The sequence below is a fragment of the Labeo rohita genome, chromosome 6, assembly GCF_022985175.1.
Source record: "Labeo rohita strain BAU-BD-2019 chromosome 6, IGBB_LRoh.1.0, whole genome shotgun sequence".
Taxonomy (NCBI): Eukaryota; Metazoa; Chordata; class Actinopteri; order Cypriniformes; family Cyprinidae; genus Labeo; species Labeo rohita.
In genome coordinates, this window is record NC_066874.1 from 2612803 (window position 1) to 2634537 (window position 21735).

At 30.6% G+C, this 21735-nt stretch overlaps 1 protein-coding gene across 1 annotated transcript in view; it reads left to right on the forward strand.

Moving 5' to 3' along the window:
- Positions 1 to 21735, forward strand: part of szt2 (SZT2 subunit of KICSTOR complex) — a 110674-nt gene that overhangs the window by 80036 nt on the left and 8903 nt on the right. The window contains 10 exon segments of the mRNA XM_051111345.1: positions 527 to 729; positions 3857 to 3962; positions 6420 to 6503; positions 7964 to 8038; positions 10874 to 10921; positions 10923 to 10940; positions 15918 to 16131; positions 17949 to 18132; positions 18211 to 18333; positions 20282 to 20822. Coding sequence (XP_050967302.1) covers positions 527 to 729; positions 3857 to 3962; positions 6420 to 6503; positions 7964 to 8038; positions 10874 to 10921; positions 10923 to 10940; positions 15918 to 16131; positions 17949 to 18132; positions 18211 to 18333; positions 20282 to 20822 — 1596 coding nt within the window.

Below are 21735 nucleotides of genomic sequence, written 5' to 3' on the forward strand. Positions count from 1 at the left end.
TTAGACTGCAGTAAACGCTTCTGTTAAAAAAAAAATCATTTGAGTGCTGAACAGATGAAAATAAACAGTAAATATCACCTCTAATTACATGTGTCAGTGTAGCAACAGACGAATCATGATTTCGTGGTCGCTGGTCAGTTGTTGTTGATGATCGAGGTGATACAGAGGCGAGTCTCAGCCTCAGACGGCATTTACAGATATCTCATCTGATGTACAAAAAGTGTTTGGACACTTAAGCCATGCTTAAAATGTCATTCAGTGCCATGCATGAGATAACAAAATGTCAAAGCAATGGGGATTTATTTATATAAAGTTAGCACAAACACACTGTGCACCTCAGTGCGTCTGAATTTTAGATTGACCCACACTAAATGTCACATACAATAACAGACTTGCTTTTCTTTCCCAAGTGGTTGGTTTTAGGCTCGATATGAACCAGATTTTATGCTGATAGTGAAAAGTCTGTGCAGTGAATTCAGTTCAGATTTCACCCATTGAGTGTCTGACTCTCGTTCTCGGCTTACAGAAGCGGCATCGCTCCAGTGACTCCACGGCGTCCGGGCGCGATCGCAGCTACAGCACGGATTCTGCAGACATGCTTCCGAGCCGTCTGAAGGAGGAGCCGTGGCTGCAGGAGATCTCCAGCATGTTTCTGCAGCAGTATGTGCAGTACCTGCAGAGCATGGGCTTCATCCTGGTGCAGGTCCGGCCACAGTCGCCCGCACGCAGGTCTGTGTCCCGCAGGAAATCACCTTAACTAAACGTTCAATTCATGCTGGAAAGATCAGATTTATGAGTTGAATGCACTTTACACTGAAAAATAGTAACCTATCTAAATAAACAAATTGATTTCAAGTCAAGAGTGTTATTTAACATCACTGAATCAACCTAAATACAATCATTTACACCAACAAAATTCATTTTTATGGGTTAAAATCAGGTAAAAATAGGTTTTTAAGATAACATTTGGAGGTTGCCACTTTTTGCAGTCTACAAAGTCATATTTAATAGAAAAACTTGTCATTTTCTTTAATCCCTGAGTTCCAAGTTGGAGGCATTTTAGTACAAATATGGCAAATGCAATAAATGCAGCATCTGTATTTATTTTTTATTTTTTTTGGTAACCTTTTATAGTTAGTATACAGTAACAAAGCACTTTTAAATTATTTACAAACTAATAGTTAATTTATAGTTTATAAACTGTTGTCTCTACATTAACATGCTATGTTCAAATAGTGAGTTCATTCATTGTTACAGTGGTTAATGAGTTATTATTGTTTAATGAGCTTATATGTAAAAGAGTTAGAAAATGTTTTATTATCCTTTACTAACCATTTGTTAGTCATACCTAATTGATGTACAGTATTTTAACCATTAGTAAAGGTGTTGTTAATGGTTATCAGGAGTAAATGGTTGTCACTTTTGATTAGGTCATGGAAAGTACTAAATTAAAGGTAATGCTATACCTTCATTAGATATTAATTGCGTTAATACTGTGCTCCTAAAGCATTTATAAATAGATGAATAAATTAAAAATGTGTAGCACTTCACACATAAACCTTAAGTTTCTTAACTGTCAGTTAATAACTTTTTGATGCTTTTATATGCTGCGTGTAAAATATCACCCTGGACTACAAAACCAGTCATAAGGGTCAGTTTTTTTTTAAATCGACATTTATACATCATCTGAAAGCTGAATAAATGAGCTTTTGATGTATGGTTTGTTAGGATAGGACTATATTTGGCCGAGATACAAAAAATATTGAGAAAATCCCCTTTAAAATTCTTATCAATGCATATTACTATTCAAAAATTAAGTTTTGATTATATGTTTACAAAATATTTTCACAGAACATGATCTTTATTTAATATCCCAATGATTTTTGGATTAAAAGAAAAATCAATAATTATGACCCATATGATGTCTTGTTGACTATTGCTACAAATATACCCGTGCTACTTTTGTGGTCCAGGGTCACATATTAGATCCCTTAACCCAGTCCTACACAAAAAAAATCTTTCTAAAAATATTTAAAATGTAATAGACAAAAAAAGAACAGTGACAATAATTACATTAATATGTAAATATTGATTGTTTTCATGTACATTTGTAATTTTTGTATGTATTTTATTAAGTAATGTACGTTATGTTAAATACATACAAATACTCTTGAGATCATGTTGTTTAAATACATCAGTTATCGTTAAGAGACAATGAGTGTAAAAAAAAAAAGGATACAAATACATAAGTCTTTACAGCTAATTAAACAATAATCATTTGTAAATTAGCCACAATAAACTCAGTGTTTGTACACAGCATATTAATGTATCAGCAATGTACACTGCTGTTTTTGTTTTTTTAAAGAAGTCTTTTCTGCTCATCAAGGCTGCTTTTATGTGATTTAAAAATACGGAAAAAATTGTGAAATATTATTGCAATTTAAAATAGTGGTTTTCTGATTTAATATACTTTAAAATATAATTTATTTCTGTGATGTGCAGCTGAATTTTCAGCATCATTACTCCAGTCTTCAGTGTCACATGATCCTTCAGAAATCGTTCTAATATGCTGATTTATTATCAGTTTTGGAAACAGTTTTGCTTTTTAATATTTTTATAGAACCCGTGATACGTTTTTTAGGATTCTTTGATGAGTAAGACGTTAAAAACAACAGCATTTATTTAAAATAGAAATCTTTTGTAACAATATACACTGTCGTTTAAAGTTTGGGGTCAGTGGTTTTTTGTTTCTTTCACTCTTTTTTTGAAAGGACTTAACACTTTTATTCAGCAAGGATGTGTTAAATTGATAAAAAGTGATAGTAAAGACTTAAATTGTCAGAAAATATTTCTATTTTGTGTAAAGTATCACAGGTTCCAAAAAATTATCATATTGGAATAATGTGAAGGATCATGTGACACTGAAGACTGGTGTAATGATGCTGAAAATTATATTAAAACAGAAAACTGTTATTTTAAATTGCAATAATCTTTCATAATATTACTTTCTTTATTTTTGATCAAATGGAACCTTGATAAGCATAAGAGACTTCTTTAAAAAAACATTAAAAATCTTACTGACCCCAAACTTTTGAACAGCAGTCTAGAGGAGACAACTTTGAATTGACTACAAACTATTAGTTTGCAAATGATTTATAAGTGCTTTATTGCTGTATACTTATTATGTAACAATTAAAGTGTGACCTGAATTTTTAAAAAATATTCAGTTAAGCTGCATGTACAAAATAGCGTAGTATTATAGTAGAATACATAACTATTAAAATTGCATCACCTATATAATTTGAATAAAAACATAAAAAGCACATTCTTTATGTGTCATTTATACAGTGTTTAAAAATCCTGTTGAATTTTATATAGAAAAGATACATTGCCACATTCCTCTCTTCCTCCAGACTCATAAATACAACCTTCCCAGCAGATCTCAAATGTGACGTGTTTCCGGATATCAAACAAGTGGTTTCGAACTGTGCATTTCAGTCATAAACACTGTTATTCACTTCACTTTTTCTGTCACAAATTATAGTCTGCACAGTATGCCATTTACGTCAAAGTTTCTCGCTAAAATAGCTTTTATAGCAGCCAAACTGTAACGTCAAACTTTGTACAAAAGTCATCCAGCAACAGGAAGTTCAACAGCAAGTGCTTTTTGCAGAAGGCAACTGTACTCTGTACAGTGTGTGTGATGTGCTAATGCTGGACACACTGCATTAAGCAGCAGGAGCGTGTGATTCAGTCTGACCGGCAGCATGAGGGCCGCATTACTGACGGGGTCAGATGCCCGACGGGCCGCACGCGCTCTCACTCTCTCTCTTTCTCTCATTCATTCTCTCTGCAGCATCGCTCGAGCCCGAGCCGCCATGTTGAGTTCTTTATCCACCGAAGGCAGATCTTCCTTCTCTTCTTTCTCATATAATAAGCAGAAGAGTGAAGACAGCCCCAAGGTACTGTATCTGCTCATCCATATTCAACCATTCAGTCACACTCCGGTCTTTCTTAATTCACATCTGCATTTCACATACATTTGTCCGTGTGCATTAAAGTTCAGACACACGCTCGCCCCTTTTTCAGTTGACACGCTTCTGAATAAAGGCAATCATATTTGAATAAAACATGATTTTAAATACAAAGGCTGTTCACACCTTAAATGAAGAATTTTCATCCATATATGGACATTTGATCATTTTTTACGTTTTGTCTTTGTCATTAGTTTTCATCAGATCAGATTTGAAATCAGTGTTTGGTAACAAAACACACAAACATGATGTTTAAATGATGTTTAATATAATTAACTGGAAAAAAAAACAACAGAATAATTAAATGCAAAAATAACCACTTTACTTTGGAAGCACATGGGTAGCAGAATTTAATTTGAAATGTAATATGTAAAATGGCAGTGTATTTCTGTATTTCAACTTACATTTTCTTATACATAATGTGCAACATTTAGTGCTAAATGAAATCCATATTGACTTAAACTGCGTTCAACACAGGGTATTTAAAATCCAATTAAAACGCTTTATATGTAAGTGTCAGTGCATTTAAGAAAAATAAAAGACATTTAATCACCATTTTTCTACCCTTTTGCCGCACCTTTGGCTCAGAATGCATTCTGAAATTATCACTGCATTTTGCTACAATTATCACATCGTATTATGATGAAAATGCAATCCCAAGTGTCGATCCTGTAAGTCTAAATGCATTTAGCAATTTGCAAATTGCATTTAAACGATAATTTTGCTGCAGTTTTTGCTTGAACTTATAAAGCATTAAAATATGTTTTTAATTTGCAAACTACTGTAAGAAATGGCCAATGTAAATTATTAATTTTTATTTTCATTTTGCACTAAATGTTGCAGATGTGTATGGGAAAATGTAAATTTAAATACATAAATACATTGTCATTTTGCATATTACATTTCAAACTGAATTTTGCTACCCATATGCTTCCATGCATGCATACTTTCCCCTTAATATTAAAAATAATGTATAAAGATGTTTTAATAATGTGCAACACATACATTCACTTTAAAAATGTAAACACTGTTGTTCAAAAGGTTGGAGTCAGCTAATTTTTGAAAATGTTTTTGAAAGATGTCTCTAATGCTTGTCAAAGCTGTATTTGTTTGAGTAAAAATGCAGCAAAAACAGGAACATTGTGAAATATTATTACAACTTAAAATAGCTGTTTGCTATTTGAATATATTTTAAGATATAATTTATTTCTGCATGAAAAAGCTGACTTTTCAGCAATTGTGGTACATGTTTTCAGGATTCTTTGATACATACAAAGTTCAAAAATACAGCATTTATTTAAAATATCAATTTTTGTAACTTTTGTAACATTATAAATGCCTTTAGTATCACTTTTGAACAACTTAAAGGTTTAGTTTACTTCCAGAACAGCAATTTACAGATAATGTATTCACCCCCTTGTCATCCAAGATGTTCATGTCTTTCTTTCTTCGCTCGTAAAGAAATTGTGGTTTTTGAGGAAAAAGTGTTAGAATTTCTCTCATGTAATGGACTTCTATGGTGCCCCCAAATTTGAACTTCCAAAATGCAGTTTAAATGCAGCTTCAAAGGGCTCTAAACGATCACAGCTTAGGAAGAAGGGTCTTATCTAGCGAAACAATTGGTTATTTTCCAAAAAATGTACAATTTATATACTTTTTAATCTCATGCGCTTTGTTTTTTTCCAGTCTTGACAGTTAGGGTACATCCAAAAACTCCCATCTCATTTTCTCCCTCAACTTTAAAATCGTCCTACATCACTGTTTTACCTTTTTTTTTGTAAAGGTGTTTGATCTTCCTTGCATGTTCACTTGCATGTAAACTCTGGGTTGGTACTTCTGCAGTGACGTAAGATGACTTTGAGTTTTTAGACGTACCCTAACTGTCACGACCAGAAAAAAACAACTAGACAAGATGAGCGTTCAAGACGAGCGTTTGAGATTAAAAAGTATTTAAATAGTAATTAAAAAAAATAAATAAATAACCAATCGTTTCACCAGATAAGACCCTTCTTCCTTGGCTGCGATCATTTAGAGCCCTTCGAAGCCGCATTTAAACTACATTTTGGAAGTTTAAACTCAGGGGCACCATAGAAGTCCACTATATGGAGAGAAATCCTGAAATGTTTTCCTCAAAAAACATAATTTCTTTCAACTGAAGAAAGAAAGACATGAACATGCATTATCTGTACATTTTTGTTCTGGAAGTGAACTACTCCTTTAATGCGTCCTTACTGAATAAAAATATTAATTGCTTAAAAAAAATCTTACTGACCCTAAAATTTGAACAGTAATACATCTGCAATAAAATGACTTGCACTGGCACCATTGTAACAGACAATGACTAACACACACACGCACTAATTGTGTACTTTTTGCGTCTCTCAGCAGAGCAGTGCATCGAGCTCGACGTCGTATCACCTGCAGAGGGCGCTGCCGGGAGGAATCGTGCTGATGGAACTGGCTTTTCAAGTGAGACCTTCATCTGTCTGTGTGTCTCAGTGCAGATCAGGGCATAGAATCGGCCTCTTAGCACATCAGCCGAGAGCAAACACTGGGCTTTTCACAGGAACGCTGTGAAAGTCTCTGCGGACGTCAAGGAGAGAGATGTTTAATGGATTCTGCCCCGCTCTCGCACTATTTATGCTTATTAATATTTGAACACACAGAATCAACAGCAAGGAAACACTGCGTCATTATCTGATCTCCAGCCCTGCTCACGTCTAAAGTCTCTCCCAATTCAAATTCAAATTAATTTAATGGCATGGCTTGATTTTTAGATTAGGGCAATCAAAGTTAACATGTTAATGTGTGCGATTAATAATGCAATCATGAATTCTGACTGAAATCTCAGTTTAACCACAAGTAAAACAAAAATCATGTATAGAAATTTCAACACCAGCAGATGATTTATGCCATAAAAGTCCATAAATTTGGGGGCAAAAAATTATTATTATTGTTATTAATTACTGGTTTGCTGAAATCTATGATTTGAATAATAATAATAAAATGTGAAAAAAAGTGATTTGTTTTAATAAATGGGTTTAGGATTTATTTATTTATTAATTTGTTTAGTTTGTTAATAAAAATTTATTATTATTATTAATATTAATATTAATATTGTTATTATATCAATAATAATAATAACAATTTATTATTATTATTATTATTATTGTTGTTGTTGTTGTTATTACTGGTTTGTTCAAATCTATGATTTGAATAATAATAATAATAATAATAATATGATAAAATAATGTTGTTGTTGTTATTGTTGTTGTTATTATTATTATTATTATTATTATTATTATTATTATTATTACTGATTTGCTGAAATGTATTATTTGAATAATAATAATGATGATAATAATTATAATAAAATGTTATAAAATAATGTGATTTGTTTTAATAAATGGGTTTAGGATTTGTTTGTTTATTTATTTATTTATTGGCAGGGTTGCATGTCCTATTTAGTTCACTAATTATTATAATAATAATAAGAATTATTATGATACTAGTAATGATGATGGTAATAATAATAATAAAATATTTTTTTATTATTATTATTATTATTATTACTGGTTTGTTCAAATTTATGATTTGAATAATGATAATAATAATAATAATAATAATAATAATACATTCCAAAAGCTCCAAAATAATGTGATTGTTTTAATAGATGGGTTTAGAATTTTAATTTAATTTAATTTAATTTAATTTAATAATTACTTTGATATATTATTATTATAGCGTAATAGTGTGCACAGACAAATCATAAATTAACGGGCTGAATTAAGAAAGTTAATGGAGCCAGTTTTGATTTGTTTTGCCTTAAAAAGCTCCTAAATAAGGCAAGCTAAGCAGTTATGAATTTATGTGCAGCTGATGGATAACTGTTTCTCTGCTAACACATAATGTTATTCTGACTCTTGCAGGGCTGTTATTTCTGCGTGAAGCAGTTTGCATTGGAGTGCTCGAGGATTCCCATGGGTCAGACGGTTAATTCTCAGGTAACGGCATCTGTGCATTAAAAAACATCAGACAAGACCGTGCATGTGTTGAAGCAAGAGAAAGTGAGCATAAATGAGGTGTTTTAGAGTTCATGCTGTATTTGTGTGCATCTGTTGCAAGTGTCTGCTCGTAATCTCTGTGGATGCTTAATATGAGCAACAAGCAGCAATCGCCTCCTTTGTTAGCAGGATTCGCTGGTCACATGTCTGTCTCTTTCTCTCTGATGGCGTATTTAATGTGCAGTGGGTCCAGGTTGGCTCTAAATGAGGAGTAATTAAGTGTAAATATTTGTAAATCTCCAGATGTTTCTCAGCAGGAGGGCTCTGATTTCTACCAGAAGCCCATAAGGTGTCTCCAATCACAGCTGCTCATATCCAGCAATTAAGTCATTAGCGTGTTTGTTTGGTTGTTTGTAAGTGCAGATTCTTCAAACGGAGCTTGAGGGCAAACAGGCATAAAAGTCACAAGGAGTCAGTAATGAAAATTCATCAACTTAAATCTATTAGAATCCATAGCATTCGACTGTGTCGACAAACATTCCCATCTGCCGATTTAGTGTTATTTATCATAAGGAATGAGCAATCAGGTTGAGTTATTGTTAATTGTTCTGCTGCGTTAATCCTTCTTTTTATTCCTGGAGAAACAAATCCACTTATCATAGAATGATAAAGTAGACATTTTCATCAAGGTCCCGTAAATTCACCATGAAAATCCGCAAATCATCTTGAAGTCAGACGTGTCACACCTACATGTAAAGGTCATTGTCAGAAAGCTGTGCCATTTGTACCAGAAAATTATTCTTTTAATAAAATATTACATTTGAAAAGGTTACTGCTGAACTTTAATGAAATCATATTTTCATATCTCAATGGCTCAAAGTATTAGTGCCGTTACGCCATATACATTAGTGAATCTTATGATGATGCTTTTTCCACAGTAGCAACAGTTATTTATTGAAAATGTCCACTGTATTCTTTTACTATAAGTAGACATGTATCGTTCTCCAGAATCAAAAACACAGCATAAAAACTTTAACATTGCAGAATAATTAACAATTATTGATTGTTCATTCCTTGTGAAAAAGTGATTTAAAATTAACAGCTGAAAATAAGTGAGACAAAGGTTAAAAAAATGGCATGAAATAAGACCTACAAGTAATTCATTACAAAAAAAAAAGTTTAAAATGGAAAAACAGTGAAATTATAAAAATTGGAGATAAATAACGATTAATATGGAAAAAAAACTAACAAAGATGTTTTAATTTAGATTAACATTATAAAAAAATACAAATTGCATATTTTTTTTGATGTATTGTATTATTTTATATCAACCCTGTTACCTTTAAATGCATAAAAAAAATTTCTATATTTGTATTTTAATATATAATAAATCAATATATATGTGTGTATATATATATATATATATATATATATATATATATATACACACACTCAAAAATTTGGGATCAGTAAGACTTGTAATGTTTTTTTGAAAAAGTCTCTAGTGCTCATTAAGGCTGCATTTACTTAAACAAAAATACAGAAAAAACAGATGTTATTACAATGTTATTACAATATAAAATAATGTTTTTTATTTTAATATACTTTAAAATATCATTTTTTCCTGTGATGCAAAGCTGAATTTTCATCGGCTGTTACTTCCGTCTGCAATGTCACTTGATCCTTCAGAAATCATTCTAATATGCTGATTTATTATTAATGTTGTGCTGCCAATTTTTTTTTTGGAACCTGTGATTCTTTTTTTTTTTTGATGAACAACAATGAACAATGAATCAAACAATGAATCAAAATCTAAATCTTTTCTAACAATGTAAATCTATGCTATCACTTTTTATTCATTTAACACATCCTTGGTGAATGAAAGTATTAATTTCTTTCAAAAAAAGAAAGAATAAAAATTTTTTAACAGTACTGTATATTGTTACAAAACCTTTCTATTTTAAATAAAGGATTTCTAAAGGATCATGTGACACTTAAGACTGGAGTAACAGCTGATGAAAATTCAGCTTTGCATCACAGGAATAAATTATATTTTAAAGTATATTACAATAAAAACTATTCTTTTATATTGTAATAACATTTAGCAATATTACTGTTTTTTTTTCCTGTATTTTTGATCAAATAAATGCAGCCTTGATGAACGTAAGAGACTTCTTTAAAAAACTTTACATTTTATATATATATATATATATAATTTAAGTCAAAAATTTTTTTATACTAAATATTATAATTCATTTTCATTTTAATCATCTACTCCCTGACATGTTACATTTCATTATTAATGCATAGTATTTATTTTAGGCTATGCTTTTACTGCTACTAATACTCCTCTAGTCGCTGTAGCACAGGATGGAGTTGATATTGAAGTGGCACTGGACGCCATGAGAATACTTGCTATATATCTGACATTTATCAGGCGTTTGCTGCAGGAATCGTGAACAGTGGGAATAGATCATGATGTAACATGAGCCGTAAGAAGTGGATATTTAGCAGAGTTATAGAGTGAAAGGTCACAGCTGCTTCTCATCTATTCAGACTGCACACGCTTCACGCTCATCATTATTGATCATCTCATGTCACTTCCTGTCACACCCCCTCATACATTAGCACAGTCTGTACCAGTGTGTGACAGTCAGCTTGTGCATGTGTGTTTTGTTCATTTGTAAGAATTGACTTCTAACCTCTCTGTGTGGCATGTTTCTCATCTGTCTGTCTCTGTTTGTGTGTGTGTCTCACTGTCCTGCATATGGCAATTGTGTGTGTGAATGTGTGAATGTGTGTGTCTAGTCCCATCTCACCCTTTCTTTCCATCAGGACTCTCTTCTCAACAAACCTCCTAGCCAGCCGTTCCCCCGAGGCGCCCACGGCCTCTGACTCTGCGGTATGTCTCTGCATCCTCGGGGCGGGGCTCATCTCCCACCAATCAGGCTTCAGTCTTTCTCTCTAGACTCCTCCCCAGTGTAGTGCCTGGCTCCTCCCTTTTCCTATTGCGGCCCCAATCACAACTTTGTGTGCAGTTCATTGAAAACCAGATGATTCCTTTCCGTGTGTTTGTCTGTGTTTGTCAGCGATGCGTCTTGCCGGAAAGGCCTCGAGGTGCTCATGAATGTGGCATCTTCTGAGAGGTCACGGGGTCACTCTTCTTGCAGCTCTGACAGGCCAATGATCTCTTTTTTTATCTGCCTGGTGATTATCCCTGATTTTCTTCCTCTCTTTTTGCATCTTGATTTGGATCTGCTTGTTTCCTTTTAAGGGAATCATCAACTTTAATTCTGAGGCAGTTCAATATATAATATTTTTTCATTACAGATAAGCAGAAGAAACAAATCTGATAATGCTAATTTTCTTTCATTTCACTTTGTAATTTTTTGGCTAATTTGGAACATTCATAATTTGCTTTTCACAGCTAAACTGTTTCAAAATTAAGAAATCACAAAGTGGAGCGTTTCCACTCTATCAGGATTGCTTCCGCTTGAAAACAAGACAGGAAACAAAAGACTTAAAGTCAGCATAAATGCTTTGCTCAATGTATTTTACACCCAAAATCTGATGTATAAGATATTCGTCTAGAAAGTGAAGAGTGGAAATTGACTAGATTGTAAAAGGTGAAATGGAGTGAAATCCAGGATGGATTCATGATATTGACTGAAAAGAAATAATGTGCAGTTAATTTTTGGATTACACTTTATTTTAAGGTGACATTGTAACAGTGTAATTACACAAATAAGTGCTGAGTAAAATTAACTAACTGCATATACTTATTGTAGGGTTAAGGTTGGGGTTACAGTTTATTTGGTGTCCTTAGTACAATGTAATTACGCATTCAAATACTGGGTGATATTAATTAACAACATGTACTTACTATAGGGTTAGAAACAGGGTTTTGTTTAGGGTTAGTTGAAATTATGCATAATTTACTGTTATTACTACAATAGACACTTGTAATGTGTAACGAGAACATTAAAATAAAGTGTTACGATGTTTGATTTTGGGTTAATAACTTGTAATTATGCGTAATTTACTGTTACTACTACAGTAATTAAATGTAGTGTGTATCAAGGATGCTAAAATAAAGTGTTACCAGGTTTGTTTTAGGGTTAGTTACTTGTAATTATGCATAATTTACTGTTATTACTAAATTAAGTACATGTAACGTGTAACAAGGACATTAAAATAAGCCGTTACTAGATCTGGTTTAGGGATAATTACTTGTAATTATGCATAATTTACTGTTATTACTTCAGTAGTTACATGTAATGTGTAACAGTGACACTGTAGTAGTAGTACCATTTGGTTTAGGGTAAGTTACTTGTAGTTATGCATAATTTGCTGTTATTACTACAGTAATTACATGTAACGTGTAACAAGGACATTAGAATATGGTGTTATTAGATCTGGTTTAGGGTTAATTACTTGTAATTATGCATAATATACTGTTATTACTACAGTAAGTGTGTGTAAAATGTAACAAGGGCACTGAAATATGGTGTTACTGGGTTTGGTTTAGGGTTAGTTACTTGTAATTATGCATAATTTGCCGTTATTACGACAGTAAGTACGTGTAACAATGTTAAAATAAGGTGTTATCAGGTTTGGTTTAGGGTTAATTACTTGTAATTATGCACAGTTTACTGTTATTACTACAGTAATTACATATAACAATGGCACTAAAATAAGGTGTTACCAGGTTTGATTTCGCATTAGTTACTTGTAATTACATATAATTTACTGTTACTACAGTAAGTACATATAATGCATAACAAACACTAAAATTGTTACACTGTTTTATTTAGGGGAATTGCTTGTAATTACGCATAATTTACTGTAATAACTACAGTAAGTGCATTTAACCTCTAATTACATCACCTTAAAATAGAGTGTTACCAATTATTGCAATTTCATCAGATTTTTCTTACATTTTGTATTTGGAATAATGAGCACAAATAAGAATTGTGCAATAAGATAAGATACCATCGTTAAAAAAGTACAAATGTTTATGTTGCCTTTAGGGACTTTTTAGGACTTCTGCATCTAGTTTCATGGAAAGGTGATTTTGTAAGTTTACCAGGCAGCCAGAAAGTACTGAAAGTACACAATATACAGTAAAAACTGTGAAAGTAAGAAAGTGGAACACCTCGAACTCTCTAAGTGACGCCAAAGTCCCTTAAATGCAAGTTCACTCAACGGTCATTTTCGTAACGCCTTGGGCTGTTTTCAGCCATGCAAGTACAGCTTCATCTGACTGAATGGAGAAAAACTAAAACCTCCAGAAGTGTTTGTCAAAATTATGTTCCAGTAAGATCTAACAATAGTTATATCACAGCTTAAAAAACAGTGCTTCTTAAGCTCAAATCACTCAAAACCCAGCTATGAACTTGAATCGTCAATAGTAAACAAACAGGCTGTTTGCTATTTGAACTATAATGCATTCAGCTGCTTTATTGAGTGTGGCTCTGCCTCTATCACAAGGGATATTGGCTGTTTTACCCGTAGGGCAGGACTACAGCTGCTGTTATGATTGCTCTCATTTATATGTTCAAGTGGACCATCTCCTCAATTTATAAAGTGTCTGGTGACACGTTACAGAGCTTGACCTGTGCGCCTTTTGGCATCTGGGAAAACACCATAGAATTCAGTGCATTGGAAAACATCAAAGGCCTCTCGAAGGCCTTAATGCTCTGAATGTTGGCATTTGGTTAACACATGACTCAGGTCTAAGGTGTAATTATGCTGTAAGAGTGTCATGAATGCAAACACAACAGACTAACCACTGCAATCATGGCAAGCTGTGAACGGAGCCGTTTTCATGCTCCGCGTTTCCAAAAGCTGTTATACGCACCAGCACATGACTGAGAGGACAATGGGCCGGCGGTATTATCTTTCCTCAGAACTTAGTCAAATGGGCCACCGGCAGATTTCAAAATGTTGACGTGAAAAACGTTTCTCGCGCACGGATGAAAGGTGCAATCGCGCGGGATGTTTTCTGCTTTCTGCAAATGGAACGGCCACGGCGGCGTCAAATGAACAGGGTTTTTTTAATCCTCAACTCTTTGATTTGATAAGACCTATTTGCATTTGTTCCAGGGTAATGGTCAGGATGAAAGCGGCAGCGGTAATAGCGTTTAGCCGTCGAAACCAGCGCCCTCCCCACCTCCTGCTCCCATTGTACTGTAATTACTCCTGCTTTCTCCCTCTGCAATCATTTGCATTCGCCACTAATGCTTTTGTAAGCACGGCTTTGATGTGAGATTTAATTAAATAGGATACAGTTATTACCTTGATTGATATCACAGATGCTTTTAAAAATACTCTTGTAAAGGTTTTGGCAGGTTGCTGGTTTGCTCTTTACAAGTCAACCATGTCCAGTTTTAGACATTTTATGTCGGGTTTGAGGTGCGCTTGGGTGGTTTTCACCAAACCCATCAAGAACATGTCTGGTTCAGATTTCGCTCCCAAAGCAAGCACCATTAAGATTGTGTGCATTGGGACTTCATTTCCATGACATTTACACATTTTACATTACGCAACAAGTTTCCACTGACAAGTTGCCAGTCCTCACTGAAAAGTTAAAATTATGCCTTTTTTAAAAAAATCTATGTATTTATTTATTTATTATGTTTGTTTGTTAAAAAGTGGCATATTTATTATTATCTGATTATTGGTTTATAGTGAGAATGATTGATTGATAACAGTGAAATATTTCTATGCTTTTTATCTAATGTATTTTTTTTATTTATTTATTTTTGTTTAATAGTGGGATATATTTATACGTATTTCTAATTATTTATTTATGTTTGATAGTGGCATATGTTTAAATATATCTTATTTATTTGTTAAATAGTGTGATTGATTGGTTTGATTGATAAATTTGTTTATGTTTAATAGTGAAATATTATTTATTACTGCTGGGCAATGATTAATTAATTAATTGCATCCAAAATAAATGTTTTTGTGTACAGAATATATGTGTGTGTGCTGTGTATATTTATTATGTATGTATAAATTCACACACATATGTATATATTTAAGAAAAATATGTTAAAATATAAATTACATGAATATAAATATATACATGTAAATATTTTCAAAATATATGCTGTATGTGTGTGTCTTTATATATACATAAAAAATATACACACATATATTATATAAACAAAAACTTTTGTTTTGGATGTGGTTAATCGCAATTATTCGCTATAGCAGTAATATTTATATACTTTTTAGAATTTATTTATTACATTTGTTATGTTTAATGTTTTTTTTAATGTTTAATAATTTTATTTATTAATAGATGTATCTTTGTTTTTTATGTATTTATGCTTAATAGTGACTTTTTTTTAAGATTTACTATTTAAATTGTTCAGTATTTATATATCATATATATATATATATATATATATATATAAAATTAAAATAAAAAAAAACATTACATTTATGATAATCTAATCTGAGAATATAAGAATCTTAGTAGTAATATAACTTGGATGCATTACAGTGTAAAATCTGATTATTTGTCATGAAAATAACATCACAAATGTCAATGGTATTAAGCAAGGTTTAATGTTTTTATGCAAAATATAATTTCATATTTATTTTGGTTTTGGGTGGAAATGTGAGCTGGACATGTTTTTTCGCCAAACCTCGCAGCAATGCTGGTTTCATTTGACCATCTGTAGAGAAGCTCTTTCATTAGGTTTGAGGATCTGAAGTTGATGGGATGATGTTCCTCCTACTGCTTGCGTTCTTCCTCTGGGTTTCTGATGTCTTTGATCCGACAATTTCTCGCAGGTGATGTGGAGTGATGCAGCGGTGTGTTCTGGTCCTGCAGTAACGCTTTTTTGTGTGTTTCTGCCCTCAGCTGTCCATGCTGTTCACCGAGGAGTGCGATAAGGTGCGGGATCTGATGCACGTTCACTCGTTCAGCTACGACTTCCACCTGCGTGTGGTGCATCAGTACCTCGTGGGCTGTCACATGACCCTGCGGCAGGGGTACCAGCTCACCGCCTTTCTGGAGGACTTCATCGCCCATCACCCTGACATACCCAAGTTCGGACGCAACCACGTCTTTCAGGGTGAGCGCACGTCAGAAACGTACATCTATTTACAATTCACTCTGAATTTTCAGCTAAAGCACATTTGATAAAAGTTATATATATATATATATATATATATATATATATATATATATATATATATATATATATATATATATATATATATATATATATATATATATATATATATATATATATATATATATATATATATATATATATATATATATATATATATATATATATATAGTTTAAAAATATATAGTTTTATTCTTTTTTTTTTTTAAATGGGATTTATTTAATTAGTTAGGTATATACTTAATTTTTTTTTAAATAGTGACACATTTATTTATTTATACATAATTTTATGTATTTATGTTTAAGAGTGGCACATTTGTAATTATATATATTTTTATTTATGTATGTATGTTTAAAAGTGGCATTTAATTGTTTGTTTGTTTGTTTAATAGTGGGATACACATACGTAATTTAATATTATTTATTTTTAAAAATCTATTCTATTCCATTCTGTTCTATTCTATGTATTTAGTTTTAATTTAACATATTTATATATTATTTATTATGTTATTTATTTATAGTGTTATATTTGTATTTATGTATGTTTTTATTGATGTATGTTTGTTTAATAGTGGGATACACTTATACCTCATTTAATATTATTTATGTTTTAATATTGCCATTGGCTTATATTAATATTTATATATTGTTTTTTTATTTACATATGTATGTTTAATAGTGACATTTATTTATTTATTTATTGTGGGATATAGTTATATTATTTATTTATTTATTTTTAGTGGGATATATTTATATTTATGTATTATTTATTTGATTTGTTTAATTATGGCTTAAATGTATGTTTATGTATAATTTTATTTACTTGTGTTTAATAGTGACAATTATTTATTTATGTTTAATAGAGGGATATATATATATATATATATATATATATATATATATATATATATATATATATATATATATATATATATATATATATTAGTTGATTATTTCTTTATAGTGGTATATTTTTATTTATGTATGTTTTTATTTATGCATGTATGTTTAATAGTGACAGTTATTTATTTATTTATTTATTTATTATTTATGTTTGTTTAATAGAGGGATATATTTATATATTATTGTTTGATTATTTATTTATAGTGGGACATTTGTATTTATGTATGTTTTTTTTATGCATGTATGTTTAATAGTGATATTTATTTATGTATTCATGTTTAATAGTGGGATATATTTACATATTATTTATTTATTTATTTATAGTGGCATAGTTGTATTTATGTATATTTTTATTTATGTTTAATAGTGACATTTATTTATTTATTTACCTATTTATGTATGTTTAATAGTGGCATAAATGTATATTTATATATAATTTTAATTACTTATTTATGGTTAATAGTGACATTTATTTATTTATTTATTTATTTATTTTATGTTTAATAGTGGGATTTGGAGATTGTATTACTGTAACGCAAAACAAAAATAGATATTTACATGTAAATTATTTATACATCATAGTACTTTATGCTGATTGAAAAAATCATCAAAATACAAAAAATTTGAATCTAATTAGTAATAATAATGACGTTACTAAATTGGATTAATTGGACTGTAAAATCTGTCTATATCTCAAATTCATTATCCAAAATATAATTTTGTATTTATATTCTTTTAATTTTGGGGTTTAGATGTGACGTGGACATGTTTTTCCCTTATATTGTATTGGTAATGGTATATTTATTTTTGGTGTTTTTTTACAGTCATGCGTAATATATTTTGATGTGTCCTAGGGAGTTTCTCCATATCGACGGGGATGATCACTGCACATCAGCTGTATAATTACATCACGGATCACGCCGGCACTTACGGGATGAAGCCCTTGCGCATGTCTAAAGCTGCAGTTACCACTGATAACAAAAAGGGGGCGCCGAGCGCAGACCTGCACGAGTACGCACTCGTCGCTCTGTGGAACAGGTGCTTTATCGGTTCACTCCTAGTTTGAGCTGGTGATGTTTTTATTATTTATATTCTAATAATGTCATTGCCTTTTAGCTCTGGCTCATTTAAGGATCTGGAGGGATTGCGACACCATGATGACTTTGACGTGTCACTGCTGGTTTGTCATAACGCCGTCCCGTTTGAGGAGCAGTCGGAGGGAGAGAGACACCTGCTCAGGTACAAGCAATTGAGGAATACAGTGATTTTGTGAAGCATCAGTTAAATGTTACATAGTTAAAAAACTCAGTACAGCAGTTAATACAATAAAACAGCAGGCGAGAACAACATGAAACAACATTTGCAATATAGTTCACATATGTGATGAGAGGTATTTTCTGTGTGAAAATGAATAATTGGAGGAAATCAATATACATTGGCACTTTTGGATAGTGTTTTTCCATTTCAATCCATTTTTATTATGTAATATTACAAATAATATTATAGGTGCATTACTGTAAATAGTAATAATAATTTAAATAAATAATATTTGTATAATTTTAATAAAACGTTTAAAATGTTAGAAATATTATAAATATTTCTAACACTACAATAAGTAATTATTTTATTGTTAAAAATTATTATACACAATAATAATAAGTTATATTTATATAAAATAATATTAAAACAAAATAATGATTAATATTATAGAGCTAATTTATTCTATGTATTGTAAATAATAATTAATAAATAAATATTAATAATATTACAAAATAATAATAATAATAATAATTAGTAGTAGTACTATTCTAAAAATAATAATAATAATATCACTACTAATAATAATATAAATAATATTTGTATAATATTAATAATTACAATAATGTAAATAAATCATATTTGTATGATTTTTTAAAATATTAAAATATTTCTAACACTACAATAAGTATTTATTTTATTATTGTAAGTCATTATACATAATAATTAATAATAAGATATATTTATATAATAATAATTAATAATAAATAATATTATAGATCCAATGTATTTTTTCAAAGTATTGTAAATAATATTAATACATAGACATAAATAATATTACAAAATAAGTATAATAATAATAATAATAATAATTATTATTATTATTATTATTATTATAAACAATAATAATAATATACATAAATCATATTTGTAAAATATTAATAATAACTGTGTTTAAAATGTTATAAATAATAATCTAAATATTTATAACACTACAATAAGTAATTATTTTATTATTATTAATTATTATACATAATAATTATTAATAAGTTATGGGTATATAGTAATGATAATAATAATAATAATAAAATAATATAGATCTATTTTGTATTGTAAGTATTGTAAATAATAATATTAATAAATAAATAATATTATAAAAAGTGTATAATAAACTAATGATACAAATACATAATATTATAGATCATATTAAATTCTTTACTTTAAAAAAATACTTAATTACTTTTTTTAAAAAAGTATTAATAAACAAATTTTTATATTTTTTTTCCAGCTGCATGGTTATGTTAGCAGAAAGAAAAGTCATTTCATTTTCATTATAGATTATTACATTTCATTAAATGACAAATTAAAGTAAATAAAATAATATAAAATATAAAATTAAACCCTAATGTCTGTGTGGTTATTACATTTAATTAAATTAAAATTTTAATTAAATTAAAATTTGAATTAAATTAAACCCTGATCCCTGTCTGAGTGATTATTAAATTTGATTTAATTAAAAATTCCATTAAATTAAACCCTGATCCCTGTCTGTGTGATCATTCAATTTAATTAAATAAAAAATTAAATTAAATTAAACTCTGATCCCTGTCTCTGTGATAATTTAAATTAATTTAACTTAAATTAACTTCATTTTAAAATATATTAATTTCATTTTTGGTTGTAGATTTACACTAAATTACACCAAATCTTGTTTATTGTTGATAACTTATATTTTTCATGAATTAAATAAAAGTATTTGTTTGATTTGGTTCTTAAAATAACTTTTGTAACTAATGCAGTAAACGCTATAATTGTTTTCCACTTTAAATTTTGGAGTAATGTGGACCGATGAGGGGGAAAAAAACTATCTGGGTCCATTCTGACGTCATGTTTTCTGTTCTACTCATTTTTGTATCTGTACTGGTTTCAGGCTGCGTTTCTACGTGATCATGACCAGTCAGAGGGAGCTGTTCCCGCGTTTGACCGCAGACATGCGGCGCTTTAAGAAGCTTCCTCAGATCCACCGTGACCACGGTGACCTCAGCGGCCGCATCCCTGTGGAGCGGATGGAGGTGGGCAGCGTGGGGACGCGGGAATCCGAACTGGACCTGTGGGAGGACACCACCGTCCCCGTCACCCCTGCAGCCAGCCCCGAGTCTGACCCCATAGAGAGCCTCCTAACCGCGGGACCGGCTGGCCTTACCGATGCGGACGACTCTCAGGGGCTGTTCTACCTGTGTCCTCTTTTCCCCCTGCTCAGTTCAGAGGTGCTGTCTGCGCGCCGGCAGATTCAGAGCAGCGTGGAGCAGGCCATGGGCCACTGCCGCAGGGATAACCTCTGGAGGAGGCTCTTTCACGGAGAGCACTTGGCTCTGGATAAACTCAAACTCAGCAAGCTGGCCTTCGGTGAACTGGAAGAGCTGCTGGACGCTGTGCAGAGCAGATCGGTCGCTGAGATTGACCCACAGCTGGTATGAAAACACATACACTGCCCTTCACCTCCGAGACCTTCTTTTATACCCATTCATCTAACATTTTATATTCCTTTCTCAGCCACTTTACACAAATCGGTACAAAATAGGGTCTGAATAGGGTCAGTTTTTACCTTTTTCAGCAAATACTCAATGAACTTGTTGAATTTGTTGAAAAAAGGAGTTCATATAACCATGGTCCCGTTTTTTGTGACATATAATTGAAATTTAATTAAACTTAAATAAAATGAAATGAATAATATTACAAGTATTACCCATAACATTAATAATAATAATAATAATAAAAAATAATAATAATAATTATATGATAATGTTAATAATAAAATAATAATAATAATAATTATTATTATTATTATTAGTTATTGTAAAAAAATTATAAAGTGTAGATCTTATTAAATTATTTATTCTGGAATATATTCATTATTTAATTTTAACTTAAAATATTCATTAATGAATGTACCCCCCCATTCATTTCATTAAAATTAAATTAAATTAGACCTTCATCCCTGTCTGTGTGAATATAAATTAAATTAAGTTAAATTAAATTAAATTAAATTAAATTAAACCTTTATGACTGTCTGTGTGACTATTACATTTCATTAAATTAAAATTACTTAAAATAAAATACAGTTAAATGAACCCTGATCCCTGTCTGTGTGATTATAAATTTCATTAAATAAAAAATAAATTATTAAATTAAATTATATTATATTAAATTACATTAAATTAAACCTTGATCCTGTCTGTGTGACTATTAAATTTCATTAAATTATAAATTAAGTAAAATTAAATTAAATGAACCCTGATACCTGTTGGTGTGATTTATTAAAGTTTAGTAAATTAAAAATTTAATTAAATTAGACCCTCACCTCTGTCTGTGTGATTATTAAAT